The sequence below is a fragment of the Microtus pennsylvanicus genome, chromosome 2 (genome assembly GCF_037038515.1).
Source record: "Microtus pennsylvanicus isolate mMicPen1 chromosome 2, mMicPen1.hap1, whole genome shotgun sequence".
In the NCBI taxonomy this organism is placed as follows: domain Eukaryota; kingdom Metazoa; phylum Chordata; class Mammalia; order Rodentia; family Cricetidae; genus Microtus; species Microtus pennsylvanicus.
The window spans coordinates 90,355,235-90,375,845 of NC_134580.1; the positions used below are offsets into that span (position 1 = coordinate 90,355,235).

At 32.7% G+C, this 20,611-nt stretch overlaps 1 protein-coding gene and 2 pseudogenes across 1 annotated transcript; all 3 read right to left on the bottom strand.

Annotated features, from left to right (window-relative positions):
- Window positions 1-512: 512 nt before the first annotated feature.
- On the bottom strand, window positions 513-1,430 carry LOC142845011 (olfactory receptor 4K15-like). The gene has a single exon (XM_075963777.1). The coding sequence runs from the start codon at window positions 1,428-1,430 to the stop codon at window positions 513-515; it is 918 nt and encodes a 305-aa protein (XP_075819892.1).
- A 7,617-nt stretch (window positions 1,431-9,047) lies between these two features.
- On the bottom strand, window positions 9,048-9,976 carry LOC142845012 (olfactory receptor 4K3-like; annotated as a pseudogene).
- Window positions 9,977-18,639: 8,663 nt separating this feature from the next.
- On the bottom strand, window positions 18,640-19,573 carry LOC142844309 (olfactory receptor 4F21-like; annotated as a pseudogene).
- Between the last annotated feature and the right edge of the window lie 1,038 nt (window positions 19,574-20,611).

The following is a 20,611-nucleotide window of genomic DNA, read 5'->3' on the forward strand; positions in this document are numbered from 1 at the left end:
AGATTGATAAATAATTCAAAGTGGATTTTTTGTTGTTGTTTTTTTTATAGACAGAGTTTCTCGGTAGCTTTGGAGCCTTTCCTAGAACTAGCTCTTGTAGACCAGGTTGGCCTTGAACTCACAGATGTCCACCAGCCTCTGCCTCCTGAGTGCTTAAATTAAAGACATGCACCACCACAGCTGGGCTTAAAGAGGATTTTGTTACTAAAATTCTAAGCAAAGTGACTTGCACCAATTTTGGAACACAGATGATGTGTAATAACATGTGACCATTATTTTGCAGCATTATTATTATTGTCTACTCTTAAATACATGTTTTATGCAGAGCTATTACTCATTCTAGTGGTAAAACTGTAATTAGTACAATTTTGAATTTAATTTTTTAATGGCTATTTTCATAACCATATACTAATTATATTATATAAATTCCAGAAAAAAAGTTGTTCGTATAAAATGGAGTGAACACCATAAATTTTCTGATAAAATAAGATGTGTAAAGCTTATTCCAGCACTCACCTGTGACTTATCAACTTCTTTATGGCATTCTTAATTTCTCTATTTCTCAGTGTATAGATGGCTGGATTCAGGAGAGGTGTGATGACTGAGTAAAATACAGCAAGAAACTTATCCACCCACATGATGCTGACTGGCCACAGATAGTTAAAAATGATAGGACCATAGAATAGTACAACCACTATGATATGGGAGGTGCAGGTAGAGAGTGCCTTTGATGAACCATCTTTAGAATGAATCTGAACAGTTAGTAGAATATAAGTGTAAGAAATCAGCAAGAAAATGAAACAAGTCATTGCTAAAACATCACTGTCGATATTTATTATGATTCTCAGAGTATCAGTATTCATGCAGGCTAATTTCATCACTAAAGGAATATCACAGAAAAAGCTGTCTATCACTCTAGGTCCACAAAAAGGAAGCTCCAAAATCAGAATCAGTTGACTAATGCCATGCACAAATCCAGTGATCCATGATATTAAAACAAGCCAGATGCACTTCTGTCTGTCCATGATGCTAGTGTAGTGGAGTGGCCTGCAGATGGCCACATAGCGGTCATAGGCCATTGTTACAAGAAGAACCATCTCACCCCCTGCAAAGCAATGTGCAAAGAGGATCTGGCTCATGCAGCCCCCAAAGGAAATGGTTTTATTTTCTTTTGTGAGGTCTGTGATCATTTTGGGGGTAGTAACTGATGAAAGGCAGAAGTCAATAAATGAAAGATTGGCCAACAAATAATACATAGGAGAATGGAGATGATGATCAATGATGATTAATATCACCACAAAGAGGTTGCCTACCATAATCATTAGGTAGAGGATGGAAAATGGCAACAGGAGCAAAATCTGCAATTCCCTTGAGGTGCAAAGTCCCTGAAAAATAAACTCAGTCACCACAGACTGATTTGTTTCTTCCATTTAGTACACTGGGCTCCAAATTGTTGAGAGAGACAGAGCCTAATTAAGAATTTCTGAAACAGAAACAATAACTTTATGTTCAGAATCAATTAAGAAGAATATATATTGTATTTTAGCATTGTACCCAGCCAAATTTAAAATAGCTTCCTTGAGTTTATATATTCTTTCTAATTGGGAAATTTTCCTAAATTAAAAAAAACATTACACATGAGAAAAATAATCTGTATAGGTATTCAAATGAATATGTATTTTTAAAAAAAATATTAGTAACTGTTACTCATTTTACATTTTCTTTGCCTTAAATCTAAATTTTTGGAATGGGTTCAGAGATAATTTTATTCAACAAATATCTAATCTGTATGTACAGCCTCTTGACTCTAAAAATAGCAGAATGAAAACCCATTGACATATTTTACACATAAACACAAAATTTCAAGGCACCAATCTATTCATGATTATGTTTGAAGAGATGTAATCAAATAAATTCTATTTAATGTGTGATACAAATGGTTCATCAAATAAACTGAGAAATTACATGCCAAGAATACGTTTTTAGCATTGTCTTTCCATACTCTTTGGACTTATGCATTGCAGTTTATCTCTAAACAATAATGCATTACTATATCTGAGGGATGTTATTTATTGTCATATATTTACAGACTTTCAACTAGAAATGGTGAGATTTTATAAGATAATTTGAATAATTTATTGATGGAAGCTGCTTTCTCTGCCTCTTTAACTTTCTGTTTCATTTCTTTTTTTCCTTTCTTCCTTCCTTAACTCTCTCCCTTTATTTATTTCTCTTGAGTTTTCTTTCTTAATATATTCAGTTTTCCTACTAAATTTAGGTTTGAAATTAGAAGATTAATATGTCAATAATCTGGGGGATTTTTTAATTTCCTTACTAGTACTTGAAATATAATAGTAATAACAATATGTTTGGATTTTCATATATATACAATATGTATGTGTAGATTAAAACTAGTGCTAATTGAGATCTCTCTGTTTCCAAATCCCAAATATCAGTTTCAGATTATGAAATATATCATAAAAGATTTTATTTTGAGAGGTTAAAGAAAATCAATGACATTTCTAACAAGATAATTTACTATTTTAATACAAGTACAAATAAGTAAAAATGGTCAATTTAAAAAGCAACAATGGTCAGGCTTACATATAATTAATTTTATTGTATTCAAATTTGAGCATACTTAACTCTTTGACTATCAATGACATTTTCACATATCTTTTTTAATTCAGTGAATTCCTAGTGAAATATGATTTTTCTAATCATTGTCCTTCTCATCCCCCTCTATTTTTTAATAACTACTTCCCTATTGTTTTTTTCATCCTGAGAAATAGAGAACCCAAAAATCAAAAGATAATCACATAATATTAAAGTTATCCTAAGAAAACTTTAGATGTGAGCATATAAAACTGCATTATGTTTCCAAATGCCTCAAGCTCTAGTTGGAAGGGGAAACTACAATATTTTTGTCACTCACAACTGTTAAAAAACATGAATGCAGAAAATACTGTAAAATCATACAGTATTTAAAACAAACAAATAAACTTTAAATGGGTAGTTGCAATAAAAATCAAAGTACAACAATCAGTTTGTGATGCATACACAGTAAAAGAATCACCTTATAAAACAGATCTTCCCTTTTGGATGATGTTTCCTCTGATTTTCCCAGGAATCTGAAACTCTTAAATTATTGTTTCTGCCATAACCAGAGTTGCTGAGATGTTTCAATTCTGTGGCTTATATACACTGTCAAGAGCCATATCTGCCTTGGAAAGTTTCCCATTCTCCACATTAAATAATACCTTCAAGTTGGAAAGCCTTTTGATTTCATAGTCTTTGGGGAATCCCTAGCTTCCAGCTTTCCTTGATTTGCATACGAGAGTTGAATAATAAAGAGGAATTGTTCCCTTAATTTTATAAATATTTTTGAAAATATGAGTTAATATTTTGCATGTGTTATGACAACTTAAAAAGATGAATACATGGGACATTGAAATGCTGAATGTAGCAGTTAAAGTCACTTGTTGCCAAGCCTGATGACCCAATCTAAACTTTGGGATCAACAAGATGGAGAGATAGAATCCACTCACTGAGCTGAGTTCTGATCTCCACACAGATGTAGTTTTAGTGGTATAAGTCACACACACACACACACGTACGTACGTACGTACGTATGTATGTATGTATGTATGTATGTATATGACTACATTAATTACACATGCACCCACGTTATGAAATGAGATTATTATTTCAAAAAGCGCAAAAACATCTGTAGTATACATATGCATTTAGACAATTATCTCCACACTAGGAAATGCCAACAGACATTTTTTTATGTCTCATTTTCTTCTGATACTTTATTATAAACCCTTACCATATATATGAATCATGCAAATAATTTTATTTTAGATTGTACAATTTGTCCTTTTTCAAATTAATTTCATTACATATAATTAATAAGAACATAATTATATTTTGATGATATAACTATAGTGAAATTGCTTCTTAGTACTTTATGTAAAAACTGTGTGCATTAAAATCATTTAAAATCTCCTTTCAACTTTTGATCACAGAATTCTATTTCATTAACTCTACTGCTCATTACATCCATTTCAAAAAACTAATTTACTTTAAACTGCGCATGCAATTCAAACTTTCATTTGTTAAAAATAATGACATCAGGAAATTTGAAGAAAAATAGATGCAATTTGAAAACGTCATCCTGAAGGAGATAACTTGGGATAAAAAAAAACATAGTATGAACTCATTCATAATTGTATGTTAACTGCAAAGAAAAGAATAACCATGTAACAATTCAGACTCTGAAAGGAGAGATAACAAGGAAGACCCACAAGGCTATACATGGATTTCCCAAAGAACAGGAAATAGAAGTGATCTCTTGGATAGACCAGGGGCAGGTAGGACAGGAACTTGAGGGATCTGATTTGGGAGTGGGTAGTGTTTAACAGAGGAGCAGATTCAAAATCAATTGTTGATAGAAAAATGACCAAAATCATAATCAGTAATAGCATTGTGTATCCTCACTTATCCATGTGCTATGTCCTATTGGCTACATTTATGAGAGGTGGAGACCACTGAATAACAGTTAAAATTGAAGTGTAATGATCAGGAGATCACATAAGATGAGGTTTAAATAGGTAAGGCAGCTTATGCTTTTATTTAGCATGCAAGATGCTGAGTCAGGAAAACCATAGGTTCAAGGCCTCCCTGAACCACATGATAATTATGTAAGTAAAGGTGGATACAAGCTTATTACATTACTTGTTTTTCTGACACAGATTATTTGTGTTTTTTGTGTATTATATTGTTTCAGTTTGATTCACAAAGATTTCTTCATGTTTCTCAAGCCCCTAATTTTTTGAGTTCTCCTATTTAGATAGTGACATAGCTAGGGTTTCTATGCTGGAAAGAAACACCATGACCAAAGAGCAAGTTTGGATGGAAAGTGTTCATTAGGCTTACACTTAGCATTGCTGTTCATCACTGAAGGCAGACAGAAGAGGAACACAAAACAGGGAAGAATCCCAGAAGCAGGGGCTGATACAGAGGCCATGGATGGGAGCTGCTTACTGGCTTGTTTAGCTTGGCTTGCTCAGCCCACCTTTTTATAAAAACACAGGACAAGCAGACCAAGGATGGCACCACAAACCACAGGCTGAGCCTACCCCCACTGATGAATAAATAAGAAAATGCCTTACAGCTGAATTTCAATGACACATTTCCTCAACTGAGGATCCTTCCTTTGATGGCTCCAGTGTATTTCAAATTGATGCACAAAACTACCCAGTAGAGGATACAATGATTTCTGTTATTTTCATACTAATACTTTTATACTAACATGTTAATTATATCTAGCTGGATTTCTTAATAACTGTGAACACCAATATTTTTTCACAAACTGAAGCACTTGGCATGATACATCTGGCATATATTTTCTTATGTGTGTTCAATTTACTGCAGACGTCAGATACACAGATTGAGTTCATTTACAACATTTAAATGATTACTCTGAATAATACAATATATAAAGATTTAAAAATGGTCATTAAAATAGTAAAACCACTTTTATAAAATAACTATTCTGCAAATGACACTATATTTATTACATTATCTCATTTTAATATGATAGAAATCCCAGTGCTGTTTTATTAGAGATTTCGACTAATTGCCTAATACGGTGTGTGTGTTTGTTTGTGTGTGTGTGTGTGTGTGTGTGTAGCATTTATTTGGTTATAAACAAAACTTACTGTAAATGGAGACTGAACTTTTATTTCCTAGCTTCCCAGACCTCAATAATCACACAGAAACTATAATAATTACAACATTGTTTGGCCAATGGCTCAGGTGTATAAATAGATAGCTCTTACAACTTAAATTAATCCATTTCTATTCATGTATATATTGCCACGTGGCTGTGGCATTACCTCATTTCATACATGCCTTGTTTCCTCATTGGATGACTCCCCACTTTCTTTTTCCATGCATTCAGTTTAGCTTTCAAATGTAGTTTTAGTAACAAAGTCTTTAAAGAGACAGTAAAAGTGATATTTGCATATGCCATGTTAATAAGGCTTATATTTCTTACTCTACTACTGTATAATATTTATTACCTTTATTCCTTTAATCTGTGACTTTCTGTACACTTTTATAATACCTTAATGTCTCTTTAGAGACCTTGTTTTATCTTTTAGAACATTTTTTCTGTCACTGCCTATACCCATTTTCTTTTTTTCTTAAGCCTACATACATTTTTAAAACATATCATGACTCGTATAGGAGTTTATTTTTCTCCAAATCTGTCTCAATTGTGTATTTATACTTCTCTTTTTTTGATCACTGCTTTAAGCTGTTAAGCATACATGGCTAGGACCAGACCTGCTGCGTTGGTTACTGTCAACATTTATTTATTTACTTATTTTGTGTGTGCATGAATTGGGCTATTTGTTGATGTTAGAGGCAATCTCACGGGAGTGGAAACTCTTCTTCCACCCTGGAGGTTTCAGGGGATTTAACTCTGGTTTGACAGGAAACTTTTTTACCTGCAGAGCTACCTTACTGGCCTCCATTGCCCTTCTTGAAACACACATTACATACAAGATATGTCATTGAAATAATTGTTAAAATTTAAGTAAAATTTATATTCTTAGAAACTATACAGACAATCAGAGGTCATTTTATAGTTTAATTGTATAGTTTTTCAAAGAATTCTTAAGGTGTTTCTCTTGCTATAATATGACTTTGGGCAGGTAAAGTCTGTAGACTTAACATGACTTATAAAATAGTCCTGAGAAAGAATGAGGAAGGGATCAGAAAGAATGCAAGAACTGTGAAATGCAATCTTGTAGGCCTGGCATAGTTAATGCAATCATGGTACCAAAGCTCCCTCAATAGTCAATCAAAGATAAGAGAATACCTATGTACTGTTACATCTCCTTGATGAACTGTGAGCTACTGATGATTCTGGGACAGTGCCAGGCATTTTCTTCAGTTGAGACCACCTGCTGAAGAGATCATAGTACACCAGGGATAGTTGCAAACAATGGACACTTAGATAGTTATGGATCACAAAGCTAAACAAACATATAGGAATGTTGAAAGTCACTAATCCTTTCAAATAATGCCACTCTCTGGTGACCAAGCCTTCAAATCTATGAGCCTGTTCTTATTCAAACTTTTATTAACAGCTTGAATGTTAATAGTTTAAGAAAAAGGCTTAAATGGTGTGATGAAGAATAAGAAAATATCAACCTAGTCATCAACCAAGATGGATGAAGAATTGTGAATTTATATACAGTAGAGTTTTATTTAGCCAAAAAAAGAACAAAATTAATATCGTTTTCATAAAAGCTGATATAACTAAAGCTCATCATGCTGTGTGAAAGAAACCAGATTCTGAGAGACAAACAGATTTTTAAAAATCTAAATTTAAAAAAGACATAAAATTAAAAGTAGTACTATTTGGGGTAAGGAGGGGTACCAAAGGGGAGCAGGGAGGAGGGGCAGAGAGGGCAGTGTGGGATGAGTATGATGAAAGAGCATGGTGTTTGTGGACAAAAGCTTTCTTGCTAAAAAGTAGGATCTTCTACAATGAATACAAGCTAATAAAGTAGTTAAAATAAGAATACAAAGGGATTAAATGAAGCTGAAGAGAAACTGAGCGAATTGAAAACACTAATAGCCACTGCAGTCCATGTCATCATTTCCTTGTCCCAAACCACTCAACTTTGGAAGTTCTCTTATGATAATGTAACTATACTTAAGTAATAAAAATACACTTACCCTCTAAAGAAGAAAAGAACAAAAAGACAGTAACTCCTATGGTTTGTGTGGCTGAGGAACAGGGATAAGTGTAGGAGAGATATAAGAGGCCAGGGACTGTATCAGATATAATCAGCTTATCACAGACATTGTCAAAGAATATAATTAAAATATGGTGACAAAATTGATGATATATATATATATATATATATATATATATATATATATATACTAGAGTTACTTTTTTTTGTAAAAGAAACTAGAATCTAGAATCTGTACATATGTATACATCAAAGTCTGCGGCCATATATGACCAATGCTTCATATGATTTTGAGAAAACACGATACAGATATTTTGGGGTTTGTTAGGTAATATATGATATAAAAACCCCTAACTTATTAGAATATACGTATAGGTTGATTTTAACCCTAAACTTAAGAACCATTGGTATGATATGCAAGAAGTTCTAATTTTCAGATTTGTTTAGAAATCAACTAAATTTCAAGTTATTCTCAACATGTATAATATAGTTTATCCAGCAAATGACACACTACAGAAAATGTTAAATAATATAAATTATTATGAATAGCATATTATCAAGTGCAGATAATGTTTATCGAATGGGCCTTGGCAGTTATGTTATTTCATCATATATTATAATATTGTGATCATGCAAATAATTTGTGAACTGATGAAAGTATATTCAAATATTATAAACAGATTATCCTTTTTATCTAAGGAATAAAATGTAAAAAAAATCCTGAATTCATATGAATAATAAGCCTTGAAAACTGTCAAACATTATACCAATAAGAGGCAGTTATCATGATGATGTAGATTTGTTTAGAATTCGATTTCTAGCAATTTTCACAAATAACTTCAATCTGTTCTTTTACAAAGATAGAATTAAGATTGATGTATAATGTTATTTTAAAAGGTGGCAAAATTGATAAGTAATTCAAAGAGTATTTTGTTACTACCAATCTAATTAAAGTATGTTGCACAACTTTGGAAAGACACATAATGTGCAATAACATGTAATTATTCTTGCAACTTTTCCATCTTCTACTATTCAATATACGTAAGTACATTGTGTGGAATATTGTTCATTCTAAGTGGTAAAACTATAAGTATTACAATTTTCAATATATTTTTATAATGGTTATTTTCATAACCATATACTAATTACAAGTTATAGACTACAGAAACAAGTTATTTTATGAATCAATTTCCATTAAAATTTGTGTAAAATGGTATGCATACAATAAATTTTCTAATAATGTAAGATGTCTAAAAATTATTCAAAATCTCACATGTGACTTATCAGCTTCTTTATGGCATTCTTAATATCTCTATTTCTCAGTGTATAAATAGCTGGATTCAGGAGAGGTGTGATGACTGAGTAAAATACAGCAAGAAATTTATCCACCCACGTGATGCTGACTGGCCACAGATAGATGAAAATGACAGGACCAAAGAACAGCACAACTACTATGATATGGGAGGTGCAGGTAGAGAGTGCCTTTGATGAGCCTTTTAATGAGCCATCTTTAGAGTGAAGCCGAACAGTTAATAGAAGGTAAGTATAAGATATCAGCAAGAAAATGAAACAAGCTGTTGCTATAACACCACTCTCAGCATTCATCACGATATCCAGAGTATCAGTATTCATGCAGATTAATTTTATCACTAAAGGAATATCACAGAAAAAGCTGTCTATCACTCTAGGTCCACAAAAAGGTAGCTCCAAAATCAGAATCAGTTGACTAACACCATGCACAAATCCAATGATCCATGATATCACAACCAGCCAGATGCACTTCTGTCTGTCCATGATGCTGGTGTAGTGGAGTGGCCTGCAGATGGCCACATAGCGGTCATAGGCCATTGTTATAAGAAGCACCATCTCACCCCCAACAAAGATATGCACAAAGAGAATCTGGCTCATGCAGCCCTCGAAGGAAATAGTTTTATTTTCTTTTGTAAGGTCTGTGATCAGTTTGGGTGTAGTAACTGAGGATAGGCAGAAGTCAGTAAACGAGAGATTGGCTAACAGAAAGTACAAGGGAGAATGGAGATGATGATCAGTGATGATTAATATCACCACAAAGAGGTTGCCTACCACAGTCATCAGATAGAGGGTAGAAAATGGCAACAGGAGGAAGATCTGTAGTTCCTTTGAGTTACAAAGTCCCTGCAAATAAATTCAGACACCACAGAGTGGTTTGCTTCTTCCATTTAGTACACTGTGCTCCAAGGGGTTGAGTGGGACAGAGCTTAAGAATTCCTGAAATAGAAACAATATCTTAATGTTCAGAGTAAAGTAAGAAGGAAAGAACACAAATTATATCCTAGCATTGCATTAAGTCATATTTAAATAAATTGTTTTTGTATATTCTTTCTAATCGAGGAATTTTCCTAAATGTAGGAAAAGCTTTCCACATCTGAAAGTTAATATGTCCAGGTATGTAAATGGGTATATCATTTAAACATATCAGTAGCAAATATTCCTATTGCATTTCACAATTGTTAAAACTATCCTTTTGACATGGAATCAGAGGTTACTTTCTTCAATTAATATCTGAGTCATATTTAAAGCCTCTTCACTTGACTGTCAAAATACAGAAAGACCACTGACATATTTTAAATATAAACACAAAATTCCCAGGCACAAGACTATTTTTGACTTTGTCTGAAGACACAGAATTGAATAAAGCCTATTAAAATTTGTGAGAAAAATGGTTCCTCAAATTAATTGACAATCCACATGCTAAAAATGTGTTTAGCATTATGTTTTTCTTATTCATTGGACTGTATCTCTGAACAATCATGTATTAGTGGGACTAAAGGATTTTACTTTCAACTGTAAGTGATGAGATTTCAAACAATATTTTATTCATGCAAACTTTTTTCTGTGCTTCTCTACCTTTCTATTTCATTTCTTCAATTTTCTAAACTTCTTTCTTTCCTTGACATTTTCCCTTCTTTTATTTCTCATGACTTTTCTTTCTTAATTTTAATGTCCATACTTTTACATACTACTTTTAGGTTTGAAGTTTAAAGGTTAAAACATTAACAAGTTAGGGTATATTTTACAATTTCCCTGTTAAGTACTTGAAACAATATATGTTAGTAATAGTAATGTTTATTGATTTCCTGTGTCAATCAGTTCTATGCAATAGTAAAAATGTACTACCAAATGAGGTCTCTCTGACTCACAATTTCCCAATATCAGTTCTATATTATGAAATAAATAGTAGAAATTTCAATTTTGTGAGTCTAAGAAAATTAATAACATTTGTAAAACAAGGAACTTTTTATTTAATTATCAATAACAAAATTAGAATAATCAACTGAAGTAGCAAAAATGGTCAGGATTATATAAAGTTAATTTTATTTTGTTGAGAATTGGACATTGATGTTTTCACACACTTTTTTAATTTGGTGAATTCTTAGTGAATAATGATTCCTCTAATCTGTGTCATTGTAATTTCTAACAACTACTTTGCTAATGTATTGCCTATATCTTGAAAAATCAGAGAGTCTAAAATGTTAATGGTATTCAGATAACATTAGAATAAGTTTAGTTTCCTGAGTACAAAGTTTTTCTGTGTTGAGAGACTTGGAACTTTTAAGATTATCCTGAGACCATTAGGTGTAAACATATAAAACAGCTTTATGATTCCCAATGTTCCAAGAACTAGTTGGAAAGGAAAGCTACAAACTTTTCATCAAGCACAACAGTTAAAAGCTACAAATGCAAGACTCATGTAAACTCATGAAGGATTTAACAGATGTCCTACTAAAACAAACAAACAAGCAAACAAACCTTAAGTGAGTAGTTGTGATGAAAACTGAATGTACAACAGTCAATTCGCCAGGTACTCAGGCTATCTGAATCAATTTGTGACACAAATCTTCTCTTTTGGATGATAGTTCATTTAATTTTCCCTGGAATACTCTTACATCATTTTGTCCTTTTATGGCCAATGTTGCTGAAATTTTTCACCTCAGTGTGGTTTATACACACTGAGAAAAGTCATGTCTGCCTTGGAAAGTTTCCCATTCTGCACATTAAATATGACCATGAAATTGGAAAGCTTCCATAGTCTTCAGGGATCCCTAGCCTCTAACTCATCTTGAATCGACTCTAAGAGCTAGATAATAAAGAAAACTTATTCTTTAATTTTAGAAATATTTTGTAAATATGAATTAATATTTTGTTTGTGTTATGACAACTTACAATTCAAAAGGTGGATCACTTGGGACATTGAGATGCCATAGCAGTTAAAGTCACTTGTTGCAGAGCCTGGTGATGAATTAATCATACGGATCCACAGGGTGGAGGGTTAGAAGCCACTCCCTCAACTGTCTCCTAATCTCCACACACATGTTATTGCATGTGTGAAAGTACATATATAAATATGCTTGCATTTGTGACACATGTAACCATGTTAATAAATGTAATAATTATTTGAAAAAGGTAGAAAATACATCTGTAGTTTTTTAGCTCATGTATCCATTTAGACAATTATCTCCACACCTGAAAATGCCAACTGAGACAGTTTTTTTCTTTCTCACTCTCTTTTGATATTTTAAGATCAATCACTAACACACCTTTCAGTCAGGCAAGCAATCTTATTTAGATTGTGTAATTTGGTATTCATTTTCAAAATCATTTATTTCTATATATTTAAGGTGAACAATACTATATTTTAGTAGACACATCTATGGTAAAATTGCATATTGGTACTTTATATAGAAACTGTGTGCTTAAATAATTTAAAATCTCCTTTTGAATTTTCATCACATAATTCTACTACATTAAATATAGTTTTTATTTCATAATTTTAAAAAGCTATTTTATTTTTAACTCTATATGTAGTTCTATAGAGAAACATTATTATTTATTAAAAGCAGTTTTATAAACAAAGTAATTATAAACCCCAAATATGCTTCTAATCTTTTATATAATAAATCTGGTATTATAGTTGTTTCTCCAAAGTATTTTTATGTTCTATATTCTAGTATATTTTTGTTATATTGTAATAACCCCCAAACCCTTATATATAACTCTCCATATTCCTCAATTCCTTGATTTCTTTTTTCTTTAATTTTTATTGCATCCATATCTATGCATACATATACATTTGTGCATATATATGCATTTATTATCTGAAATAGAATCTGCTCAGTCTGTGTAATGCTACTTGAATGTATGGTTTTTGACTTTTGTTCACTAGGCAACCAATTGGTGTGTTCTCCCTGGGAATGGATTACAGCTTTCTCAAACCAGCTTTACTCAGTTGCCTGGAATGTTTTGTGTGTGTAGGATTGAGGTCTCATAGACTTTTTCCCATCCACTTTGACATTGTTTATTGTAGTCTTTGTTCAGTTCATCTTTGGACAATCCTAGTGGTGAGACTTTAAATGTAGTTTTTGATATTACTAGGAGACACAATTTCAAAGCAAAGTCCTTGATTCTTTGCTATTACAATATTTCTGCCTTTTTTTTCTAATTTTCCCAGAGCCTTAGATGTGAAAGTGCTTTATAGAGATATCCATGGGGAATGGGTTCTTGATTTTTATGTAAAGTGATTACGACCCATGTAGCAGGACTAATGAGCAATAGAAAGTGCCCCTACTTTTCTTTACGAAAGAAACATGAAAGTTATGAGAATCAAAGCAGAAATGCTTATGTCAACCCTAACAACATCAAGGGAATATGATGTAGGTCATGCCAGAGGAGCAGTGAGAGGCAGCTGAAGTTCAAGATATTTGTCCACCAGAAGGGAATCTTCTGATGGACCAATCTTGTTTAGGCAAGAACATGAGGCTGCAGACCCTGGAATGTCTCTTGCTTCTGCTCCTTTTTTTTTATTTGTTTGCTGCAACTTTCTTTATCTGGTGTCTAGCATAGCATGAGTAGATGTGGAGAGATCTCCATTGCCTATAAAATAATGTGTTTATTTCTTGGAAGCATTTTAACCTTGAAATTGTCAAGAAGATGCGTCCTCCCTAATCTGTACTGTCCAATTTGATAATAATAATGATACCTTATATAGAATTTTGATGAATAAAAATTATTACAATGATAAATTCATAGCCAGTGTCTGTGTGTCTTACCTAAGGAACTATATGAATTGTAGCTCAAGTTAATGACTAACAATTGAGTCCCAATAGTAGCCCAGCTTCTCTAAACTCTTTTGATTTAATGTTGGGAGATGTTCTCACAGGTCTATCGATCTCCTATGGATTTCTGCTTACAAATAAAAATTTAATTTACTCTAGTGAAGTCACATTGAGTACACTAACCACATGTAAGGGAGGCCCAATGTCTGTTAGTAGATGGCCAACAAAAAATGAACTGAAGGGTATTTGTAAAGACGTTTTTCTCATATTGTTCTGTCTGGATAATTTTTGTCTTACTGGATTTTGCTTGAAAAATATTGGTCCTGATTTTGTGTTCTTCTATGCGTTTATGTGTTTCTTTTTACATTTCTTTTATGGTGTTTTATATTTGGTTTCTTTATTTTTCTTGGTGTATTTGTCTGTTTTTCTAAGGAAAGGAAAAGAAAGGAGTGAATAGTGTGTTGGTCGGTATGTGAGCAGGCTATGGGAGTTGTTTGGGTCGGAAAAATCATGATTAGAATAAAATGCACGATAAAATTTCAAAAGAAAGAAAAAAACTAGCAAGCAAACAACCATATATTTCATCCCTTTGATTTCTTTGTGAATTCTATTTAGATCTTTCTTTCCAATTCTTTTTGATAAGGCCATCATCACATTTTATTCCTTCAAGTATATTTCATTTCTACAGATACTTTTAGGGAAATAATAATAATTCTCAGTAGTGTAGGCAAAAATCACTTTCAAGTTTATTTTATTGTTATTATTTCAGAATTTGTAGTTATTTATCGTTGCTTTATTGCTAACTTTTTGAAATTTTGCTTTTTGGTATCTATAAGATTGTGTCTGAGTTATTGTGGGCACTGTTGGGTTCTTTGGGTTGTGATTTTCTTTCTATTACTTTCTGTAAGACTGGATTTGTGGCTATGTATTGTTTAAATTTGTTTTTATCCTGGAATATCTTGTTTTCTCCATTGGTGGTAAACGAAAGCTTGGTTGAGTATAGTAGTCTGGGCTTGCACCCATGGTCTCTCAACTTCTGCAGTACATCTATCTAAGACCTTCTGGCTTTCATGGTTTCCATAGAGAAGTCAGGTGTAATTCTGATAGGTTTACCTTTATTTGTTACTTGACCTTATTCCTTTGTAGCTCTTAATATTCCTTTTTTGTTCTGTGTGTTTCTCGATGGTGCCTTCAGCATCTGAGATTCTTTTTTCTATCTCTTGTATTCTATTGGTTATACTTGTCTCCGTAGTCCCTGTTCGTTTACCCAGATTTTCCATATTCAGCCGTCCCTTGGTTTGTATTTTCTTTGTTGCCTCCATTTCAGTTTTTAAGTCTTGAACTGTTTCCTTTATCTGTTTAATTGTTTTTACCTGGTTTCCTAGGGTATCTTTGAGGGATTTATTAATTTCTTCTAACTTTTTGTTTGTCTTCTCTACCATTTCTTTAAGGGAGGTTTTCACATCCTGTTTAAGGGACTCTATCACTTTCATAATGTTATGTTTAAAGTCTATTTCTTCTACTTCTTCTAGATTAGGGTGCTCAAGTATTCCTATTGTATATTTACTGGATTCTGGTGTTATCATGTTGTTTTTCAGATTGTTGGAGGAATTCTTGCATACTCTGACACACTCTTAACTATTTAATTATATTGCTTACTTAGGTGGTTTTTCTCGGTCTCCCAAAATATTTTATTAATCAGATAAACCCATTTTGGAACTCTTTGATGGATTACTTTGAGTTTCACCTGCCTACATTATTGCACTTGGAAATGGGTTTTTCATAACACAAGATAAAATATATAACCCATAAGAAGTCAATTTTCATTGTACCTGATTTAGAAATATCAGTTTTTGAAGACAGATGCTAAAAAAAAATCTCACACTAGCTCAAAATTTAGTATAATAAAAGGTTATTTATTTAGGGGTAATCTCACAGATCAAAGTCCTCTGCTCGAATGGGGAACAGTGACTGAATCCGGCTGGCAGAAGAGAGAATTACCATGTGCTTTACTTTGGTATTTACAGTATAAGAGGCCAGACTCAAGTGGATGAGTAGCTTAAAGGCTACTGGCTGTAGGAATTCCTATAGAAAGTTTTTCTTACCAAATATGGAACTTATAAAATATGGCTATATAGCTGATATATGGTATGCTTAGATAAAACACAACCTTTTCCAATTCTATTCTAATTTTCTTAGTTGCTTCTACTGCCATAACAAAAATACCCATGACTAATACAATGTGTAATGGGAAACAACTATTTTGGGGGATTCCACTTTGATAGCATTAGAGTCCATTGTTATGGCAGGAAGCTTGACCATAGACAGACAAAATAATGCTGGAGCAGTGCCTGAGAACTCACATGTCACTGATAACTATGAGAAAGAGAGGGCAAGTTAAGTGGAAATGACTTGGCCATTGAAAGTGCAAAGCTTCCTTCTAGTGATATAGCTCCTCCAAATAGGCCATATGTTCCAATATTTTATGAATCGTCCAACTAACTACAGATCAAACATTAAAATATGTGAGACTATCTATGGTAGATATTTTTCACTCAAACCACCATATTCCAATACCTGGGTTCTATATGATCTGACAATATGATATTACAAAAGACACTTATTCCATCTCTAGTCCCAAAGTCTTCTACAATCTCAACAGAGTTTAAAAGTTTGAAGTCTCTTCTGAGACACTAAAAATTTCTTAATTTTAACCACCTCCAAGATCAACTAGTGGAAGTTAGTTTCTTCTTCTACTGAGTAGGTTTTAGAGATTGAACTCAGATCACATACAATAAGAAAAGGACAGGAGAAAAAAAAAACTCTGAAAAAGTGAGAAGTGATATCAAATGCTATTTTGTTGTCATGACACCAATGCAATTATAATTTCAATGGGGCCTACTGTGACATGAAGGTAATAATAGTCAATTGTAGATCCATGAGTAGGCTATGTAGTCCTAAACCTCCTTCCTGAATTGTGAGCTCCTGATGGTTTTGGGCAAGACTGGACATATTTTCTGGTTGTGACTTACTGATGAACTCATAATTCATTGGAGATAGTTACAAAAAAATAGACACAAAGATGACATGGTTAATACCAATGCATCAATAAGTAAAACAAAATATATAAATGCAGAAAGGGACACCTGTGTATTTGCAAGGGGGGATATAAGTAGGAAGAACCTAAGAGGCCAAATATTGTCATCAGACTTTATCAACTTTTGCAGATATTGTGAAAGAACATATTTAACAAAAGAAACATGGTGACTTCAAATTTTTGACAGTTAAATACCAACTTATTATTTGTTGTTTTAATTCACTGCTTTAATTTTCTAGAATTATTAACCACATATAACTATGAACTTAGAAATCTATTTTTCTCTGATCTATGATTGTTGACCACAGCTCTATTATTTTACTTTTTATTCACCTGCTTAAATTTTTGTATATGATTTAGAGCACATACAATGTGATTCACCTATTTGTTTTATATGCAATAGTATTTCATCCATCACACATGTATCATATATATGCCTTTACCTAGTAAACATTTTAAAAATCAGTTTAAAACTAATGTAGACCTCTGTGCAATTTTCTTGGGACTAAACAGCTAGGGGACTGGGTGGGACAGAAACCTCAGTCAACAAATATCGACACAGTAATCACTTTGCATGTTGATCATGAAACACATAATATTTTTTTTAATCTCTAGAATGTTGAAATGTTCTAGATTAATATCAACATTGACTTTACAAGTTTCTATTTGTACCAATAATCTAAGAATTACTTTTTACAAATTTTTACCCTAAAATGGTGTATCATTTTTGATACATATCTGAGAAGTTATAAATATCTGATAAGTAATAAGGCATTATGTCATCATGACATTGGCTTTTATAGTCACATTTTATATTCCTTTTAGATTTAAGGTTTCTTCCTCTCCACTTGGGGTTAAACCATGCTATTGTATTAGTAACTTTCTTTAGCTATTTTTACTCTAACACATAATTAAAGTGGAAAATTTTGACTTGTAGTTCTATAAGTTACATAACCTTTAGATGATTATTGTCAATTTACTTGATGGTTAGCTTTCAGTGTATTAACCATCAACCCTACTTGGTGACTTTTCCAGGCTTTTTAAAGTACACATAAAATATTTTTTAGGAAACATATAGGATATATCAAAGAAATAATGTGCATTAACAAAATAAAAAAGCACACTGGATATATTATATTACAATTGAAACCACTCTAAATTGCAGAAACAAAATAGCCAACTTTAGTAGAAGCTACTAATGCGTTAATTTTTCATTGATGACCATGAAACCTCTTCTAAATAAGCTGTTTATATTCAAATGTAAACTCTGTTGACTTTTTGAGTCAATCCAACCAAAGTAGCCTAAATAATTTGAGACAGTAAACTTAAATATGGAACCATTTATTGTGATTATACATTTATTTACCCCAAAAAATTGGAGCTAATTTTGAATATTATAGGATGACATTCTGTCCTTTGTTGTTTTCAGATTATCATAAAGGTAGGAAAAACCAACATTTATCTATCCATAGTGCTTTTTGAAAAGAAGTACATACTGATGTATTCTTATTTCTCAAAGGAACAGAAGTAAGGCATTAATGTTTTGTGGAAAGAGATATATGTTGTAAAGTAGGTGACATGTACAATTGGCAAAGTTAATGAGCCTGTTCCTCAGTGAAATTTTCCAATGTATATTAGGACATACACTTTTAGAGTTCCCATACCAGATTAGTCAGCAATATTTGTCATAACCAGGCACTTTGCACAATCTTTTGATTGCTACCATTATATCTTTGTTCCTAAGTGTATAGATGACAGGATTCAGGGCAGGTGTGATGGCAAAATCAACAATAAACAGGTATTTGTCAATCGATGATGTGGAGAAAGGCCAAACATAGAGACATGCATGGAGTAAAAAAAAGAACAACCACAGTGATGTGTGCTGACAGAGTGACAAGTGCCTTTGACAAATCCCCTGAAGACCTTTTCCAGACGGTGACCAAAATGAAGACATAGGAGAGGAGAAGCAGGAAGAATGTCCCCATGCTTATGAAGCCACTGTTGGCAGCAACAACAAGCTCAAACTTGTCTCCATCAGCACATGCTAGTTGCACAATCCGAGGAAAGTCACAGTAAAAGCTGTCTACTTTGTTAGGACCACAAAAAGGCAGGTTTATAACAAAGAAGAACTGGGCCAGGGCATGGAGCACACCAGTGACCCAGCTAGTGAGTACAAATAAAATACATATTTTAGGGCTCATGATTCTCAAGTAGTGTAGAGGCTTACAGATGGCTGTGTACCTGTCAAATGCCATTGCTATCAGTAGCACCATCTCCCCTCCTCCCATAATGTGGATAAAACAGGCCTGAGTCATACAACTGTGGAAAGAAATTACTCTGTGTTCTTTCAGAAGATCTGAGATCATCTTGGGAACTGTGGTAGAAGAAAGTCCTACATCAATGAGGGACAGGTTGGCCAGAAGAAAGTACATCGGAGACTGTAAGTGGGAATCAGTAATTACCAAAAAGACAATAAAAAGATTTCCCAAGATGATGCTTAAATAGAGCAAAGAAAAAGTGGATATGAGAAAAATTGTAGTTTTCCAGGAACCAGAGAGTCCCACCAACAGAAACTCAAAAACTACAGTGTCGTTTGTTTGATCCATTGACTGGAACCGAGGAGAGTTTTTCAAGGTACCTGTTGATAGAAAATGACCAAGTTTTCATCTGTGAGTTAGGATTCTTACCATTGATTATAATTATTTATTCTGTTTATTGTATTTATGACAATAGTAGATACATGAATATCATTTGAGAAGGGAAATATAATGATCAACATATCACATATAAAGATATTGGAAGATAATATCAAAAAAGAGATTAAAAACTAGCAGTATAACTCAGTGTATTTCTTTAGTTGTAGTGTGCATGACACTAAGGTATGAGAACCATAGGCTTCTGGGGTAAATAAGGATCTCCCTTTAATATAGAAAATTATTAAATACAGGAAAGTTGCTAACATACTAAATGGTTTAAAATGGTCTAATTTCATTGTTTTGTTATTTTAACAACCAGATATTTTTGTTCTGTTTTGTTTTGCTTTGACTTTCAAAGTTGACTTTATGCTCCCATGACTCCTCCTTACATGAACCCTCCTACTCTGGAGACAATATTTTTATTTTCACATTAATACTTGGCAATGACTTGCAAAGTATTCCTTCCCACCTTTGTTACTGTGTTGTGAACATCAATATATCTAGCTAATCATTTTGCCTGCTGTATCTGTCATATGTGTTTTTTTAACAGTTTTCTGTGAAAGACAAATACACAGATTGAGGTCATTCACATTTCAGTATCTACTCACAGTAATACAGGCTTGGAGTGATTTATTTATGTTTTACTTCCTACAATAATAGACTGTACATCTAAAAGTCAACTATGATCATTAATGGTAACATTTATAAATAAGTTGTATTAAACATTTATTCTGGGAAAGGCTCGATGTTTAACACTTTATTTAACATAAGCTTCACACAATTTTAAGTTTGTTTTATTAGATCCATTTTATACACAGAGACACTGACATTTAGAGTAATGAAATGTCAGAATTAGGATTTGTATCCAAAGCTAAAGATATGGTAATCCATGCTCCTAATTATTCTTTCATTTCAAGGACAGACCCTTTAATTATAAGGTAAACTCTT